The 18,480-nt window shown below is 46.0% G+C and overlaps 1 protein-coding gene across 1 annotated transcript; it reads right to left on the bottom strand.

Moving 5' to 3' along the window:
- Positions 1-11,300: 11,300 nt before the first annotated feature.
- LOC136654039 (vomeronasal type-2 receptor 26-like) lies at positions 11,301-18,069 on the bottom strand. Its single transcript, XM_066630899.1, has 3 exons — positions 17,875-18,069; positions 13,491-13,617; positions 11,301-12,211 (listed from the first exon to the last, which is right to left on the bottom strand). Exons 1-3 carry the CDS (start codon positions 18,067-18,069, stop codon positions 11,301-11,303), a joined length of 1,233 nt encoding a protein of 410 aa, XP_066486996.1.
- Between the last annotated feature and the right edge of the window lie 411 nt (positions 18,070-18,480).

Genomic DNA, 18,480 nt, shown 5'->3' with positions numbered 1-18,480 from the left:
CTGCCGGTCACTCAAAGGAGAAAAATTGTGGGAATCCAGCATTAAGCAGAAACTACAGGGTGGTGTTTGGATACCAGTAGCCCAGATTCAAATCTATTTTTAGTTGCAAAGCTCTCCCCATCACCTCAGAGAAAACACAGTGTCTCAAGGCTACTTATCAGGGCAACTAGGAGAATTAAAATGAACTCACACAGCTGCATGGATGGGGCTGAGAAAAGGAGGCCACCATCCAAACTGCGCTCAAAGGCATTCCTGGTAACATGGATGCTCACAGTGCTATGACCACACAACCATACATGGGAAGCAGGAGAACCAGACTGCCAATGTAGCCCTTGGTATATCTTTCAAGCAGAGGAGAGCTACTTACTAAGCCTCCAGTGAAGACACATCCGGAGTTTTGCTGAAAGAAACCTCCTTCAGTTCAGCAACACGCAGGGGGACAAATTCGCCAATGACAAGATCATCGGAAGAAGAATCTTGGAGGCTGCGTTTACTGTCGGGCAGCAGACCCCAACTGGATTTAGAGTTCTTGCTGACAACATGAGGCAGAAGCAAAAGCAGCAGCAGCAGGAGCAAAGAGAACAGCCTGAACAGGAGCATATCTTGGTCTCAGTCTCAATTGTGCTCAAAGACTCTGAAGGCGACACGGATACTTGCAGTGCTGGGGCCACACAACCATCGGCTTTTGCAGACAAAGAAGCAAAACTATGGAACCAACCTTGACAGCCAAAGGGGTGAGGGAAACAGGGCCTTTACACCATGTCTGACTCTCAAACATCCACTGAGGAAGGTTATCTTCAGTTAGGGCACAAGCCTAACGAGGTCTACTCAGAAGTAATTTCTATTATGTTTAATGGGGCTTTCTCCTAAGAAAGTGTGGTCAGGATTGCAGCCTTAGCCTCCTAAATCTACATGATGCACATTGTTTTGAAGAGAGGCTTTATAAAAGGATTGAAGCAGATCACCAGCTCCCAAGGAGAATTCAAGGGTTTTAGTTACAAGATTCTTCAGTGGCTGCTGTCTGCCCCTGGTGCTTTCAGGAGCTGAAGGCAGGGATTATTATGATTACAGGACAGAACTTTTTTGACTATCTGGAGGTGTAAAGAAAACTTGTTTGTCTGATTCGTAGCCAATGGTAGTGTGTCTGTTCCACCACCCCCCCATGGGGAATTCAGTGGATTCAGAAAAACCAGAGTATTGAAGATAAGTTGGGGGGGGGGAGTGTTGACAGACATCTCATACTGGTGTAGAAAGCAGGTGGAAAGGAGCCATCCATGACTCATTGAGATTTTGAGGCTGTTGGTCAACTAAAACATCACATTTCAGACTGGGAAGGAATGAACCATTGTCACATGGAGCTCAATGTCACAGGAAATACATCCTGTTTCCTATGACCCAAATTCTAGACCTGTTCTTCCCCTAGAATCCTGTGAGAACTTAACATAAAAACATAAGAACAGCCCCACTGGATCAGGCCATAGGCCCATCTAGTCAAGCTTCCTGTATCTCACAGCGGCCCACCAAATGCCCCAGGGAGCACACCAGATAACAAGAGACCTCATCCTGGTGCCCTCCCTTGCATCTGGCATTCTGACATAGCCCATTTCTAAAATCAGGAGGTTGCGCATACACATCATGGCTTGTATCCCGTAATGGATTTTTCCTCCAGAAACTTGTCCAATCCCCTTTTAAAGGCGTCCAGGCCAGCTGCCATCACCACATCCTGGGGCAAAGAGTTCCACAGGCCAACCACACGCTGAGTAAAGAAATATTTTCTTTTGTCTGTTCTAACTTTTATGGAGTGAGCTCATCAAGACACCTTCGTTTGTGACCTGAGGGCCCGTGATGGCTCATCCCTGGTCCTAAATGGGTGCCATTTAGCTATCCACTGCCATAAGTGAAATTGTGATGGCACAAATGTTGCACATCAGAACATCCCAAGGAGAATTCAAGGGTTTTAGTTACAAGATCCTTAAGTGGCTGCTGTCTGCCCCTCATGCTTTCATGAGCTGAAGGCAGGGATTATTCGAATTTTAGGACATGTCATTGCAGACCAGAACTTTTTTGACTATCTGCTGGTGTAAAGAAAACATGTTTGTCTGATTCGCAGCCAATGGTTGTGTGTCTGTTTCCCTCCCCAAAATGGGGAATTCAGTGGATTCAGAATAACCTGAGTATTGAAATGAAGCAAATGTATAGGAAAAATACTGAACCTCACTTTTTGCTGACGTGGCAGTCCGGCAAGCACACTTACCCCCCACTTGAAGCACACTTTGAGCACGTCCTGATCATGAGCAAACAGTGTGACTTTCGGTAAACAATCCTGATTCAGCACAATGGAAAAGCAAGCTTGCAATGTTTATGCAACTGACCTTTGTACTTGGCAAAAGGGGAGGTCAATAAAAGAAGGAGGGCAGGCTAAGAAAAGCAGCTTCGCTTCCTTCCTGAACCCTGGAAATGTGACTCCGAGTCTTCATTGCTTCATCTGGCACCCGAACAGGGACCGGGACATCCCAAACCAGCTTACCATGCCTGGCAAGAAATTCAGACGCGTCCTCGCATCCTCGGATGCCGGTAAGTATGGGGGCATCCCTGTTGGCAGCTCAAGTCCAGCATCGCAATGATTTGCAATTCCTCCATCACAAGGCTCAGCATTCTGTTCCCTCCCGGGAGGTTACATCATTAGTTCATACCATTGGAGAGCAGTGCCGCTGGAATCCCGAGGGAGGCACTTTTAGGATAAAAGACTAGGACCGAATTGGACGGACGTTACATGCAGAACCGCGAGCCCCCGTTCAGGTCCTTCATGCATGGCATCTCTGTCTTGATGGCATTAGACGCTGTGCTCTGCAGCCAGAGTTACAGGAACAAGAGGAAAAAATAAGCAATCCCCCTCCTAAAGAAAATCTCCCCCCACCAGTTTATGTTCCTCCCCCTCTGCCCCAGCTCCTCTAGAAAAGAAAGAACAGTCAGAAACTAGCCCTCACAAGCAGGCTTCAGTCATGGAAGCCATGGCCAGAGAAGCCCTGAAAGCAGGGGTGGACAGTTTAGCACCACAGATGTGCAAGTACAATTAGGAAACCAGTATTTGAATGAGACCGCCAATTGTGCCCTATGGGCATCGCACAAAGTTCTGGCAAGCCCTGCAAGTCTTTTGCAACAGTCCGGCAGGGAGCTGCAGAACCATATGTGGATTTTGTAAATCACCTCCAGGAGGCAATTACTGAACAAGTAGAAAATCCCGAGGCAGCTGAAGAATTGCTGTTAAAACTAGCAATAGATAATGCAAATGAAGATTGCAGGAAAGCACTCCAACCCTTGACTGCAGTAAGAGGCATAGCGCTGGCTGATATGAATAAAACTTGTCAGAATGTAGGTACTCAAAGTCATAAGGCCACCCTCCACGCTGCTGCTTTATAACAAAATTCTAAAGCCAGAAAGCAGTGCTTTAAATATAGAAAAAAACGGTCATTTTCCAAGAGAGTTGCATTCCTTTGTAGCATGCTAGTCCAATAAACAAACAAGTGAGCTCTTCTCTCCCCCACCCCACCCCTTCATCTTTCTAAATTTCCTTTGACCAGAAGCTGTCTGGCTAGGTGGGGGTTGTCAACAAAAGCCCAGAGTCAGCTAGCCTCCAAACCTCTGCCTACAGAGCTGAATTAGCTGCTGAACAACCTAGATGCCAAGTCAAGTCTGTCTGAGGACACTACCCCTGGAAAAGGGACACGACATCCTCTTATAAGAAACCAGAGGGATCCAGATACTCAAAACCTCTCAACATCAACTTCATCAGATTGACTTTCACCTACCCGCTCCCAGAGCATCCCACAGGGCCAGCTGAAAATCCTTTCTTGGAATATCACTGGTTGGTTTGCAAAGACTCGTGGAAAAGAGCTAGATACTGTTTTAAGAGACCGAGGCATTATTTTACTGCAGGAAACTTGGGCAATTAGACCTATTGAGTTTGATGGGTTTGTTTCTATATCTTTACCCACACAGAAGAATGCAGTAAAAGGTCACCCAGTTGGAGGCCTTGCCATATTAGCGAAACCTGCTTTCAAACATGAATTGCCCTTTATGGCTGATAGTGTTTGCAAAATACAAGCAATCAAGGTGAAGCTAATGCCCCATAGCATAATGATAATTAATATATATATGCCTCCTTTAAAAGATAAATCTGCAACTGAAAAGCAATGGGCATATCTTAGTGGTATAATAAATAACCTGACTGGTAAATTTCCCTCTTATAAGATTCTAATCGCAGAAGATTTCAATTCCAGGGTGGGGCATAATTCTGACATCTTTCATCAACTTTGGGACTTACCTGCTTACACGATATTGCCAGAGACCTGTCTATTCAAAAGGCAATCGAAAGATAGAACAATTAATGCTGCGGGGGTGCTTCTAGCCAAATTTTGTTTTACTTATGTCCTTACTTGGCTAAATGGCTTAGACGCATTGGGGGATAATGGAGAATTCACTTACATCTCATCTAGAGGTGCAAGTGTTATTGATTAAATCTTGGTTCCTCCTCAACTCCTTCCCCAGAGAGCAAACTTTTGTGTTGGATACCCTCAGTCTAGTGACCATCTTCCTCTGTTGTGTGACCTAGACTATCTCCCAAATCATTATCATAACACTAACATCCAGGAGGAAGAAGGTTACCTAAACATAACAAAAAGAATTAAATGGGACCCAGACTCTAAGGACTCATTTTGTGCATTAATACAAGCAAAGGAAATCCCTCAGTTGTCCACTCTGGATCAACCAGGGATTGTCCACTTTTCCGAGGACTTAATTTCTACTCTCTTGAAAGTATTAGGCAAGATCCCCTCATCCCGAAGAGTTGAGGGTGGGCGAGATGACTTTAAGATTGATCAGATCTGCTTATCTCTGAAAACTGCCGTTCACAGCACTTACAAAAAATTTAGAGACACTAACAGTAAAACACTTTTACGCCAATATTTGAAGCTGACTGTCCACCTGAAGGAAGCTGTCAGAGTTTTGATCCATCGTATTGCAGAAGCAAGATAGTCACTGCTAATCAACGCTGTTAGATCAAAAAATGCTAAGAGTTTTTGGCAAATTATATCAGGCTGTTTCGCAGCAAAGTCCCGCAGATTGCCAAGAGATGTGCTAACGACTATGGACACCAGCTCTGCTCCCAGGTACAGATAGCAGCTGACACGGGCAATATCAAGGGGATGTATGATGGTATCAAGCAGGCCCTAGGTCCAACACAGAAGAAAATTGCCCCTCTGAAGTCTGCAACAGGCGAGGTCATCCAGGATCGGGTGCAGCAGATGGAACGCTGGGTGCAGCACTACTCTGAGCTATATTCCAGAGAAAATGTAGTCACCGAAGAAGCGCTGAACAACATTGAGTGCCTGCCTGTGCTGGAGGAGCTTGACAGTGAACCAACCCTAGAAGAACTTCACATGGCCCTGGATTCCCTTGCCTTTGGCAAGGCACCTGGAAAAGACAGCATCCCTGCTGAAGTCCTAAAGTGCTGCAAAGAGATCATCGTCACTGAGCTGCATGAAATCCTCTGTCTCTGCTGGAGAGAAGGTGGAGTACCTCAAGACATGAGGGATGCAAACATCATCACGCTGTACAAGAACAAAGGTGACAGGGGTGACTGCAACAACTACCGTGGCATCTCTCTCCTTAGCGTTGTAGGAAAGTTGTTTGCCCGAGTTGCACTAAAGAGGCTCCAGGTACTTGCAGAGAGCATTTATCCAGAATCACAGTGTGGATTCCGAGCCAACAGGTCCACCACTGATATGGTATTCTCCCTTAGACAACTGCAGGAGAAATGCAGGGAACAACGACAGCCACTCTTTATAGCCTTCATAGATCTCATGAAGGCTTTCGACCTGGTCAGCAGGGATGGCCTCTTCAGGATTCTCCCCAAGATTGGATGTCCACCCAGGCTCCTCAGCATCATCAGATCTTTCCACAAGGACATGAAGGGCACTGTTGTCTTCGATGGCTCCACATCAGACCCCTTTGACATCCAAAGCAGCGTGAAGCAGGGCTGTGTTCTTGCACCAACCTTGTTTGGGATCTTCGTCACTGTCCTGCTGAAGCAGGCCTTTGGAACTACAACAGAAGGCATCTATCTCCGGACCAGATCAGATGGAAAGCTCTTCAACCTCTCCAGACTGAGAGCAAAGTCCAAAGTCCAGCTGAAATGTCTGCGTGACTTCCTCTTTGCCAACGATGCAGCTATCACTACCCACTCTGCCAAAGATCTCCAGCAGCTCATGGATCACTTTAGCAAGGCCTGCCAAGATTTTGGACTGACAATCAGCCTGAAGAAAACACAGGTCATGGTTCAGGATGTGGACCCACCTCCCTGCATTACCATCTCTGCGCATGAACTGGAGGTTGTCCATGACTTTGTGTACCTTGGCTCAACGATCTCTGACACTCTTTCTCTCGATACCGAGCTAAACAAACACATCGGTAAAGCAGCTACCACGTTTTCCAGACTCACAAAGAGAGTCTGGTCCAACAAGAAGCTGACGGAACATACCAAGATCCAGGTCTACAGAGCTTGCATCCTGAGTACACTTCTGTACTGCAGCGAGTCATGGACTCTTCACTCACAACAGGAGAGGAAACTGAATGATTTCCACATGCGCTGCCTCCGACGTATTCTCGGCATCACCTGGCAGGACAAAGCTCCAAACAACACAGTCCTGGAACATGCTGGAATCCCTAGCATGTATGCACTACTGAAACAGAGACGCCTGCGTTGGCTCGGTCATGTCGTGAGAATGGATGATGGCCGGATCCCAAAGGATATCCTCTATGGAGAACTCGTGCAAGGAAAGCGCCCTACAGGTAGACCACAGCTGCGATACAAGGACATCTGCAAGAGGGATCTGAAGGCCTTAGGAGTGGACCTCAACAAGTGGGAAACCCTGGCCTCTGAGCGGCCTGCTTGGAGGCAGGCTGTGCAACATGGCCTTTCCCAGTTTGAAGAGACACTTGGCCAATAGTCTGAGGCTAAGAGGCAAAGAAGGAAGGCCCTTCGCCAGGGAGACAGGCCAGGGACAGACTGCACTTGCTCCCAGTGTGGAAGGGATTGTCACTCCCGAATCGGCCTTTTCAGCCACACTAGACGCTGTTCCAGAACCACCTGTCAGAGCGCGATACCATAGTCTTTCGAGACTGAAGGTTGCCAACTAACTAATGTTTATACTCTCCCTATGATTTCTTTACAGAGTCTTCAACTATCAAAAGTTTATGCCTAATAAAGGTTTTGTTCACTATTGACTGACAGTTATTATGGCTTTCAAGTTCATGAGTGATCAGCCTTTTAATTTAATAGTGGACACCCAGTATGTCTATAATCTTTTAGAACATCTACCCCTAGTGTGCATTCCATCCCAGCTTGATCACAATTTATTAAGCCTATTTCTCACTTTGCAGAATTTGCTTCAAAAGCAAACCCAACCTTATTTTGCTGCCCACATTCATAGTCATAGCCAGCCTCCGGGCTTCTTAACTGAAGGAAATGACAGAGCTGATCAGGCTCTTAGGAGCCTCCCTATTTCATCAGTGAATGCTTTATTCTCTGATCCCATAGCTAGTCACACCTTCTCCCATCAATCTGCAAAAATGTTAGTGAAACAATTCTTAATTCCCTTATCACAAGCACAAACAATTGTCCATGCTTGTCCTCATTGCTCTCAAGCCCTCTCTTTGTTCCTGCATGCAGTAAATCCCCGCGGGACCCATACAAACCAGTTATGGCAAATGGACTTTACTCATGTTCCTGAATTCAAACCCTATTTACGTGTGTATTGATACCTATTCTGGCTATGTTCGGGCTTCTCCCTTTAAAAAGGAAACCACCAAACATGTGATTGCCCACCTTTTACACGCAATTGCAGTAATGGGGAAACCACCTATGCTAAAAACAGACAACGCTCCAGCTTATACTTCAAAGGAGCTTCTTTCCTTTTGCAAAACCTGGAATATTATTCTTAAACACGGCATCCCTTATAACTCTACAGGACAAGCTATTGTAGAGCGCACCCACTGATCTATTAAAGCCCTCTTATTTAAACATTTAAAAACAGGGGATATGAGACATCATTTATTTGGGCCAATACATATTCAGGAAACACTCTATTATATACTTTAAATTTTTTAACATTAAATGCTGAAGGATTTACTCCTCACGAAAGAAATGAAGGAGTCATGAAACCATTACCCCGACCCATGGTTTATTATAGACAACTGCCAGACCCAGAATGGAAAGGCCCAGCCCTATTGGTAACTTGGGGGTGAGGCTATGCTGCTGTGCTTACTCCCACAGGAACGCTTTGGGTAACAGCGCGGTGTGTGCAGCCAGCTAAGGATGTCGTGGCATCAGGGCCTGGAGAATCCGATTCCCAATTTCCAGATGACGCTGGGACTACAGGATCAACCAAGGAACTGATGGCCAACCAAAAGACCCCGACAGGAGGCTCATCGCATAACCTGGGGAGATCTGAAGGTGCTGACATCGAAGGCCCAAAGGCAGCTGATGACATCCAGTGAACAGAAACCCCTGAAAAACTGCTTCTAGCCATGATGGCTGAGGTTACAAAAAACTCGATGGTGTTAATGATGTGTTTTCTACTATTCTTAGTGATCCCGCTAGGGGCTGGTCAACAAGTGTATAAAATATAATTTATGGGAGTGCCTCACTCAGATTGTTCACACTTCTGTCTGTCCACTGAATTCACTGCAGGGGATTTATTGGGGACATGCCTGATTCCCGTGTGCCATCAACCAGGCAATATAAATAATGATGCCTGGCTATTACAAAATCTTACTAATACCAATTTAACAAGCCAGGGGTATGAAGGATACCTGCAATGGGGAGAACCAGTTAAGGAATTGTCTCTGGATGCATTGCCCTTACATACACCATATGTGGCTGCTTTCAGTGCTACCTGTGACCGGTTTGTTAACTGTTCTAAACTCTGCTATCAACCCCCAGGCCCACAACTCAATTGCTCCAACTTTCAGAATGTCTCCTTTGTGTACAAACATACCATGTTGCCCAAGGGATGGTTTTTTACATGTGGAAGCAGAACCTTTAACTTTATTCCAGCCAACCCAACCAATGGCGCAGAATGCTGCCTTAGTCATTTTGTAATAATGTTTCCTCCTAAGCCAATTGCTCGAGCCAAACGCGCTCTAACACTCCACAATGATTGTGATTCAAACGTAAAATTGTTAAGTAAAGCCGAGTATATTTCATTGGCAACCTCCCTAATAGGAATCCCAGCACTAGCGGTGGGCAACGCTAGACAATTAAGCAAATTAGCTTGTTATGCTGTAAAGGCCATTAATGCCACCTCTCAAGCGATAGCTTTATTAAATACGGAACAACATGAATTAGTTAGGCAATTCTGGACAATCGAGCAGCCATTGATTTCTTGTTATTTAAACATCATCATGGATGTTCAACATTTAAAAATATGTGTTGCTTTAATCTAACTGTTAACAGCCGCAGTATAGATGAACGACTTGAAGAGCTAAAAAATCTTACTGCACAAATACAACAAGATGTAGTCTTTAGCAGGTTTTGGGATTGGCTTACAGGATGGCTACCAAATTTGCATGACTTAGACAGATGTTTGGGTATGGGATCTTTGGAATAGCTATTCTAATCATAAGCTGCTGCTTTATTCAATGTGTTCCCTAATTGTGTCAAACAATGCGCCTGCTGACCCCACAACACCGGTCTGTGACTCTTTTACTTAGCCGACAAGGCTTAGACTTCCTCCACAAGTGCCTACAAGGGCATTGCCCTCCCCATGAAAAATAGAACAAAAAAGGGGAGATGAAGAAAATGTATAGGAAAAATACTGAACTTCACTCTTTGCTGACGTGGCAGTCCGGCAAGCACATTTGCCCCCTCCCCCCCGCTTGAAGCACACTTTGAGCACGTCCTGATCATGAGCAAACAGTGTGACATTCGTTAAACAATCCAGATTCAGGACAATGGAAAAGCAAGCTTGCAGTGTTTACATAACTGACCTTTGTACTGGGCAAAAGGAGAGGTTAATAAAAGAAGGAGGGCAGGCTCGGAAAAGTGGCTTTGCTTCCTTCCTGAAACCTGGAAATGTGACTCCGAGTCTTCATTGAAGATAACTTTTCTTGGGGGGGTGGGGGGTGTTGACAGACATGTTATACTTGTGTAGAAAGTGGGTGGAAAGGAGCCATCCATGACTCATTGAGATTTTGAGGCTGTTGGTCAAATAAAACATCACATTTCAGACTGGGAAGGAATGAACCAATGTCTCATGGAGCTTAATGTCACAGGAAATACATAAATTTTCCTATGACCCAAATTCTAGACCTGTTCTTCCCCTAGAATCCTGTGAGAACTTTTGTGGAGTGAGCTCATTAAGACACCTTCGTTTGTGACATGAGGGCCCGTGATCGCTCATCCCTGGTCCTAAATGGGTGCCATTTAGCTACCCACTGCCATAAGTGAAATTGTGATGGCACAAATGTTGCAATACCTCAGCCTCCTGCATTACTGGATAGAAATCTCTTTCTCTATTGTCAGGTCAGATGTCAGTGTCACGTGCATGACAGAAGCATATCTAAGTCTCATCTCCCAAAGGGATCATCAGAGAACACATTTTACTGCATCTGGGAGGAAAATGAGTGAATTCACCCTCATTTATTATCTATTCTCACTGGTGTCAATCTGCTAAATGCAATACAAATATTATACAAGTTTATATTGCACAAAATTGCAAGGCACAAACTGGAATGGGAGGAGAAGTATGAAAAGAAAAGAGAAGGCCAGTCAGGTACCCAATTTATTTTTCCTTACAATCTGCTCCCTGGTGTTCAGCTCAGATTTCACCACAATAATGTAGAATTTGGGAAGAAAGATGAAACCCAACAATGCAGCACAAGAGACCAAGATGGAGACCTCCACAGCAACCATGTATGTCCCCTTGGTGCTGGAGAGCATGAAGGCTGTCAATCAATCAATATAAAGATGCAGTTCACCATCTTCATAAGCATTTATTATTTTTCAAGCAAACATAGGATAACTAAAGCAGATGACACCACCTTGGAGGAGAAGGGAAGAACGAGAAATTAGATTGACCCTGAAATGTCAGATTGGTGGAAGTTGAAATGAATCTCAGGATTATGTCCAAGAGGAACAGTTGGGAATAGAGAAGGAAGTCACATGAGTTTCTATAAAACAATGGACATACCTGAAGGCGCTCTTGCACAATGCTACGTACGAAGGTACTCAAGCAATTCAGTCAGGTAACAACATTCTTTTTCCTTACTAAGTTCTCCTTGGTGTTCAGCTGTGGCCTCAACACAATAATGAAGAATTTGGGGAGAAAGATGAAACCCAACAATCCAGCACTAGAGACCAAGATGGAGAAGACCTCCACGGCCACCATGTATTTCCCCTTGGTGCTCAGGTAGGCTGGCACAAAGGACACCCAAACACTGCAAAAGACTAACATGCTGAAGGTGATCAGCTTGGCCTCATTGAAAGTATCAGGCAGTCTTCTTGCCAAAAAAGCCACCACAAAACTGACAAGGGCCAGAAATCCTATGTAGCCAAGAACAATGGAGAACATGAAGGTTGAGCCTTCGTTGCACTGCACTATGATCTGACCTATCAGGGAGTGCGCGTCAAGCTCTGGGAAGGGGGGAGACACTGCCAGCCACGCTGCACAGAGGCCAGTTTGAATTAGACAACACACCACAATGACAGACATGGCCAATCTCTTCCCTAACCATTTTCTCATCCTGTTGGCTGGTCTGGTGGCCATGAAGGCCAGGACCACAGTGAGGGTTTTGGCCAACACTGAAGAAACTGCCCCAGTGAAAGTGATGGCAAACAAGGTCTGCCGGAGAATGCAGGATGCCTTTCTGGGCTGGCCAATGAACAGAAATGTGCAGAGGAAGCAACACAGCAGGGAGAACAGCAGGGCACAGGTGATGTTCCAGTTGTTGGCTTTGACAATGGGGGTGTTCCTGTGCCGAATGAAGCTCCACACGAGCACAAGTGTGATGGTGGAGAGCAGCAGAGCAGAAGAAGCCAGAACGATTCCCAAGGGCTCTTCATAGGACAAAAATGTGATGGCTTTGGGGATACAGTGATCCTGGTTCCTGCTTGGATGCTGGTCCTCTGGGCAGACACTGCAATGATCTGCATCTAAGAGCAATATGCAGGGATTCAACAGTTCCAATTGTACCTGCGTCACGTAGCCTGTCTGGCAACAGTGCAGTACAATCATAGGATGAAATATGCTAATTAATACATACAAAAGAAATCACTCACTCAAATGTTTCCTTGCATCCATCCATGATTGGAACATATCCAGGTATCCTTCGAATGTCAACCCTCAGTAAATCTGGCATCATGCTTTACCCAAAGGTCAGCTGTGCTGTGCCCAGGAAGTCTGTGCTGTCATGGGGGGCAAACAGCCAGATAGCAGAGTTGCGTATAGGCTGCCAAGTCACCTGTAGGTCTCCTCCTCCATTTTGCTGATGCACTTCCTGGGAGAATCAGGGAGTATTCCGAGGCAAGGTTCAAGGATTAGATCCTGGTGCATGTTGCTGCCACCAGGATCCACCTCCTCTCTCCCCTGACCTGATCTCTCCTCATCCACAACATGCCCCACTTCTGACTTACCGGCATCTGCAGCAATGTGGTTCCGGATCTGCAGCTGCTTTGAAGCAGAGGCTTGGTTTGGCCCAGTGGTGGCACCAGCTTCATGCCATCACTGGGCCTTTGACAACAGTAGACACCTGCCCCACTGTCATAACAGTCCCATAGGACTGGGCCATACGTTCTGCTGAATTGCTGCTTTAATGACTGCATCAGTTTGATGAATTTAGGATTGGGCCCTAAAGGTCCAATCCTAAAGGTTCATAACACCAGTGCTGAGCTCCAGTGCTCAACTGGAGTGTTGAGGGTTACAGTGTTAGTGTTGCAGTGAAGTGTTGAGTGTTACAAGGTTTAGTAAACTTGTTGTAAAGCACATTTACGGAACCCTTGGTGTAGGTAGTGCTCCAAGACTGAAGAATGTCATGTGACTGCGTGGAGATAAGTGGGACCACCAGGCAGTGGAATGGCCTTTCAGTTTTGGGATGATGTTCTGAGCGTAGGAAGGGGGAAGGGGGGAAGAGATGGGGTGGGAGAGGGGTGGGAGCGGCGGAGGGCTCCCCCGCCATATCCCATCCTCTGTGTCCGGTCTAATACCTTGACATGAAGGTTCTCACAACTGTGCCAGCAAAATAGCTGGTGCAAACATGAGAAGAACCATAGCAGGACATGAAACATTCCTCGGGGGAAGGGGACAAAAGTTCATTGGTGCCACAGTTCCTATGAGTGCTGGGAAAGAAAAGATTGAGCTGGAAGAACTTTGAGCAGCTCATTTCCAAAAACTTCTGGAACACCGATTGGATGGAGCATCACCTTCTTCACTTACCCAGCTGGCTGGAAATCCTCCCTTCAGAGCACTGAGCACAGTCATAGCAACAGATCTGCTCCCCCTGGCGTACCACCTTTGTCTGTCCAGGATGGCAGCTCTCAGTACATGTCGATCGGGGCGGCATCTTCAATAAACCCCAAAGGAGAAAGGGTTAGCATGGAAATCAACTGTTTTCTCTTTGCTGTGATATTTGGTTTTGTTTGTTCTGCACAAGAATCCAGTTATGACACACAGCTCATGAGCTCCTCTGACCTCTTATAGGTATCAATTTACTTCTATTCTGGCGTGCGCCGCTTAACAATGGTTCACTTCATGACTGATCACATATATGACGGTGGTAAAAGCACAATGAAGCTGCTCTTAAGGAGGCAATTACATCTCCCGTAGCCTGCAGCAGAGTGTCTGTCTACACAACAGAGAGGCTCTTACTGCAAAGAAGAGGCCATCTGTCTCCAGTAGCCTGTGCAACCAGCTAGTAGCTGGCAGGGGGTATCTGTTTACACAACAAAGGCAATAGATTGGACTGAATGTTCACTGAATGCCCTAATCACATAACAGAGATCAGGGAACGTGTCCCTGTCATTAAGTGGCACACAACTGTGTTTATATAAGGCCTTTCTCATCAGATATTACTCTAGATGGTTTACACAGGTGGGCTGTCCTACTTAGTTCCAATGAGGGTCTTTACAATATTGTTCTATATATAGAGCCCTTCAGTCTCCAGATGTTTTCCTTTAGTTCATTTATGTACCACCTCTTCTCATCACCATAATCAATTCAGCCTAAAAATTCATAGGAAGAGATGGACAAACAAGGGGACAAAAAGCATGGATAACATATGCCTGACGTAGGAGAGTTTTGCATATATTATCCATGGTTATTCATCCTAGTCTACAAGCACAAACATTATAACAAGTCAGCCACATTTGTCGGTGTTACTCTTGCATCAATGTTAAGATAATCACAAAAGACTGACAGATTCAGAGTAAATCCCAGTGAATGCCATAGGGCTTGTTTCAGAGTAAGTGCATCTTGTAGAGGAATATGCATTCCCAGCCATCTGCTGAAGAGTACTTCTGAGTTCTTCTACAACTATGGAACTAAAGCTCAGAAAATGCATTCAGATCCTTCCCACCTGATCAAACTTCTGTTTCCACACAATGGCGCTTCCATTAACGGCAAACTCTTCTCCTTCAGGAGCCCAGGGGTCCATCTTTCCTACCCTGACTCTACGGAAAGAGCGATTGAGGAACGTGACTGTGTTGACGATATCAAAACCTGTTGCCAGTTCCCCATTTTCAAAGAATACTTCTTCGCCTGCGTTATTGTTGAAGCGAACGTTTCTCAGAAAGTGGTGAAGCTGATTGGAGGACAAGAAAAAAAACAACACTGCAGTCAATTGTGGAGCAGGAGTTCTTTCGAACTTTAGAGATCACTGGAACCTGCCACCTTGGCCTTCTGGCAATGCAGAGACTGTGATTATACATGCAGATGCATGGGTAGGTATTTGGACCCCCGGCACCCATACATTTTTGACACGGCCCCCTGTATTGGACAAAATTATTTTCAGTAGGAGGCATAACATGAAATGAGTAATAATCAAGGCCAGAAAATAAAGGCATTGAACATTTCCCCACAAGCAGGGGGTGAAAGTCTCTGCACATAAGAACATAAGAACAGCCCCACTGGATCAGGCCATAGGCCCATCTAGTCCAGCTTCCAGTATCTCACAGCGGCCCACCAAATGCCCCAGGGAGCACACCTGATAACAAGAGACCTGCGTCCTGATGCCCTCCCTTGCATTAGCATTCTGACATAGCCCATTTATAAAATCAGGAGGTTGCACATACATATCATGGCTTGTAACCTATAATGGATTTTTCCTCCAGGAAATTGTCCAATCCCCTTTTAAAGGCATCCAGGCCAGATGCCATCACCACATCTTGCGGCAAGGAGTTCCACAGACCAACCACACGCTGAGTAAAGAAATATTTTCTTCTGTCTCTCCTAACCCTCCCAACACTAAATTTTAGTGGATGTCCCCTGGTTCTGGTATTATGTGAGAGTGTAAAGAGCCTCTCCTTATCCACTCTGTCCACCCCTTGCATAATTTTGTATGTCTCAATCATGTCCCCCCTGAGGAGTCTCTTTTCTAGGCTGAAGAGGCCCAAACGCCGTAGCCTTTCCTCATAAGGAAGGTGCCCCAGCCCAGTAATCATCTCAGTCGCTCTCTTTTGCACCTTTTCCATTATCACTATGCCCTTTTTGAGATGTGGTGGCCAGAACTGAACACAATACTCCAGGTGTGGCCTTACCATCAATTTGTACAACGGCATTATAATATTAGCCATTTTGTTGTAAATACCTTTTCTAATGATCCCAAGCATAGAATTGGCCTTCTTCACTGCCACCACACATTGGGTCAACACTTTCATCGACCTGTCCACCACCACCCCAAGATCTCTCTCCCGATCTATCACAGACAGCTCAGAATCCATTAGCCTATATGTGAAGTTTTAATTTTTTTTGCCCCAATGTGCATGACTTTTCACTTACTTACATTGAAGCACATCTGCCATTTTGCTACCCATTCTGCCAGTTTGGAGAGATCCTTCTGGAGCTCCTCACAATCATGTCGAGTCTTCAACACTCGGAAAAATTTGGTGTCGTCTGCAAACTTTGCCACCTCACTGCTCACCCCTGTTTCCAGGTCATTTATGAACAGGTTGAAAAGCCTGTTCGTTTATGTGTTTGGAGTTTCTATCTTTGGTGAAGTTACCCGGTATAGATGTCAGGCTGACCGGCCTATAGCTTCCCGGATCCCCCCACTTTCCCTTTTTAAAGATTGGTATGACATTTGCTATCCTCCAATCCTCTGGAACTGTGGCCGTTTTGAGGGACAAGTTGCACATTTTAATCAAGAGATCAGCAACTTCATTCTTTAATTCCTTAAAAACTCTAGGGTGGATGCCATCAGGGCCCGGTGACTTATTGATCTTTAATTTATCAATGAGGTCTGAAACATCTTCTCTTTCAACCTCTATCTGACTAAATTCCTCGGTCAGGAGGGGCCGTTTGGGCACCGGTATCTGCCCGAGGTCTTCTGCCGTGAAGACAGATGCAAAGAACTCATTTAATTTTTCTGCCATCTCTAAGTTTCCTTTTATCTCACCTTTCCCTCCCTCACTCTTCATAGGGCCACCTGCTTCTCTGGTGGGTTTCCTGCTTCTAACCTATTTGAAGAAGCTTTTATTATTCCCCTTAATGTTGCTGGCCATGCGTTCCTCATAGTCTTGCTTGGCCTCCCATAGAAACTTCTTACATTTTTATTGCCACAGTTTATGTTCCTTTTTATTCTCTTCATTAGGGCAAGACTTCCATTTACAGAAGGAAGCTTCCTTGCTCTTTATGGCCTCTCTAACTTGGCTGGTTAGCCATGCGGGCACCCTCCTGGACTTAGTGGAGCCCTCTTTCCTTTGCGGTATACACTTCCGCTGGGCCTGTATTACTGTTATTTTAAGCAGCCTCCATGCACTCTGGAGAGATTGGACTCTTTTTACCTTCCCTTTCAACCTCCTTCTAACCAGTCTCCTCATTTGAGGGATGTCCGCTTGTCAGAAGTCAAGGGTTTTCTGGAGAGATTTGCCCGGTATTCCTCCCCCGACGTGCATGTCGAAACGGATCACAGCGTGATCACTGTTCCCTAACAGCTCCATAAACTTGACATCTCTAACCAGGTCCTGAGTACCGCACAATATTAAATCCAGAGTCACCTGTCCTTTGGTGGGTTCCATGACTAGCTGCTCTAAGGCACAGTCATTTAGCATGTCAAGGAATCCAGTCTACTTTCTGTGACCAGAACACAAATTAAGCCAGTCTATATGAGGATAATTGAATTCCCCCATGATTACAACCCTATCCCTCCTTGTCACCACCCTGATCTGTTTCCTCTTTTCAAGGTCCCCTTCCGGCTTCTGAACTAGAGGACGATAATACGCCCCCAGAATTACAGCGCTCCTGAGGTCTGGTAATTTAACCCACAGAGATTCTATGGTGGAGTTGGACCCGCCTTCAGTCTCTTCTTTACTGGATTATTTCCCTTCCCACGTCATTGGAGCCTAAAAAGCCTAAATTTGGCCTCCAGGATCTCCCAGCTACAATTGCCCATGTCGTTGGAGCCGACATACATCACAACCGCAACCTCCTTCCCAGCACTGTCTACCAGCCTGTCTAGACAAGAAGTGATGTCTGCAACCTTCGCACCAGGCAGGCAAGTCACCATGCAGTCCTCACATCCAGATACGGGCCCATCCCCAGGAGAAGGGGTCCCCCCGAGGGGATTGTTTCCCTCCTCTCCAGGATGACATCCTCAAACCCCCACCTGGGCAGCTGAGTAGCTGCACGCATGAGGTTGGATCGAATCCTGATCGTCCCTGGAAGTCTCCCCACAGTCCTTCTCTGCCTGCCTCTGCTTCTCCAGGTCGGCCACCAAGGCTTCAAGGGAGCGAATGCATTCCTTGAGTCCCCGGAGCTCCTTGCACCGAGGACACACCCATGACTTATAACCCAGAGGCATATAGTCATATATGTGGCACTCGATGCAAAAAACTGGATAGCCCCCACCCTGCTGCTGGCTATCTGACTGCATAGTTTTTTTGTTGGTTTAGGGATACTTAAAAATCCTTCACTGGTTTGCTGCCCCCTTCTCAAGGAAAGAGAAGGACAGTGTCTGGGGCCCTGGCCTCCTCGATCTGCTGCTGAACTCGCACTGAGGCTAAACATGCGGTGCCTTACCTGGCACTTTGTTCCCGAGGCACTTGGTGTCCCAAAGGGCAAGCGCGCTTGTGCACCTAGTACTCTGTGATATCCTGCCCCTGCACCTGGAGGTTCAATGTAGCCAGAATGGTTAATAACCACGGATAGACCTGTAGTCCACCATTAATGTTTGGAACCCACTTTTAAAGTCATCTAAGGCAGGCACCAACAA

The sequence above is a fragment of the Tiliqua scincoides genome, chromosome 5 (genome assembly GCF_035046505.1).
Source record: "Tiliqua scincoides isolate rTilSci1 chromosome 5, rTilSci1.hap2, whole genome shotgun sequence".
Taxonomy (NCBI): domain Eukaryota; kingdom Metazoa; phylum Chordata; class Lepidosauria; order Squamata; family Scincidae; genus Tiliqua; species Tiliqua scincoides.
The sequence above is the reverse complement of the archived record's forward strand: the minus strand, read 5'-3'. Positions and strand labels throughout refer to the sequence as shown.

Coding starts and splice junctions, on each gene's coding strand:
- LOC136654039 (XM_066630899.1), bottom strand. CDS start 18,069: ATGCCTCTGGGTTATAAGTCATGGGTGTGTCCTCGGTGCAAGGAGCTC. Junction 13,618..17,874: donor GCAGCTACTCAGCTGCCCAG/GTGGGGGTTTGA, acceptor GGTTTATTGAAG/ATGCCGCCCCGATCGACATG. Junction 12,212..13,490: donor GAGGATTTCCAGCCAGCTGG/GTAAGTGAAGAA, acceptor TATTGCTCTTAG/ATGCAGATCATTGCAGTGTC.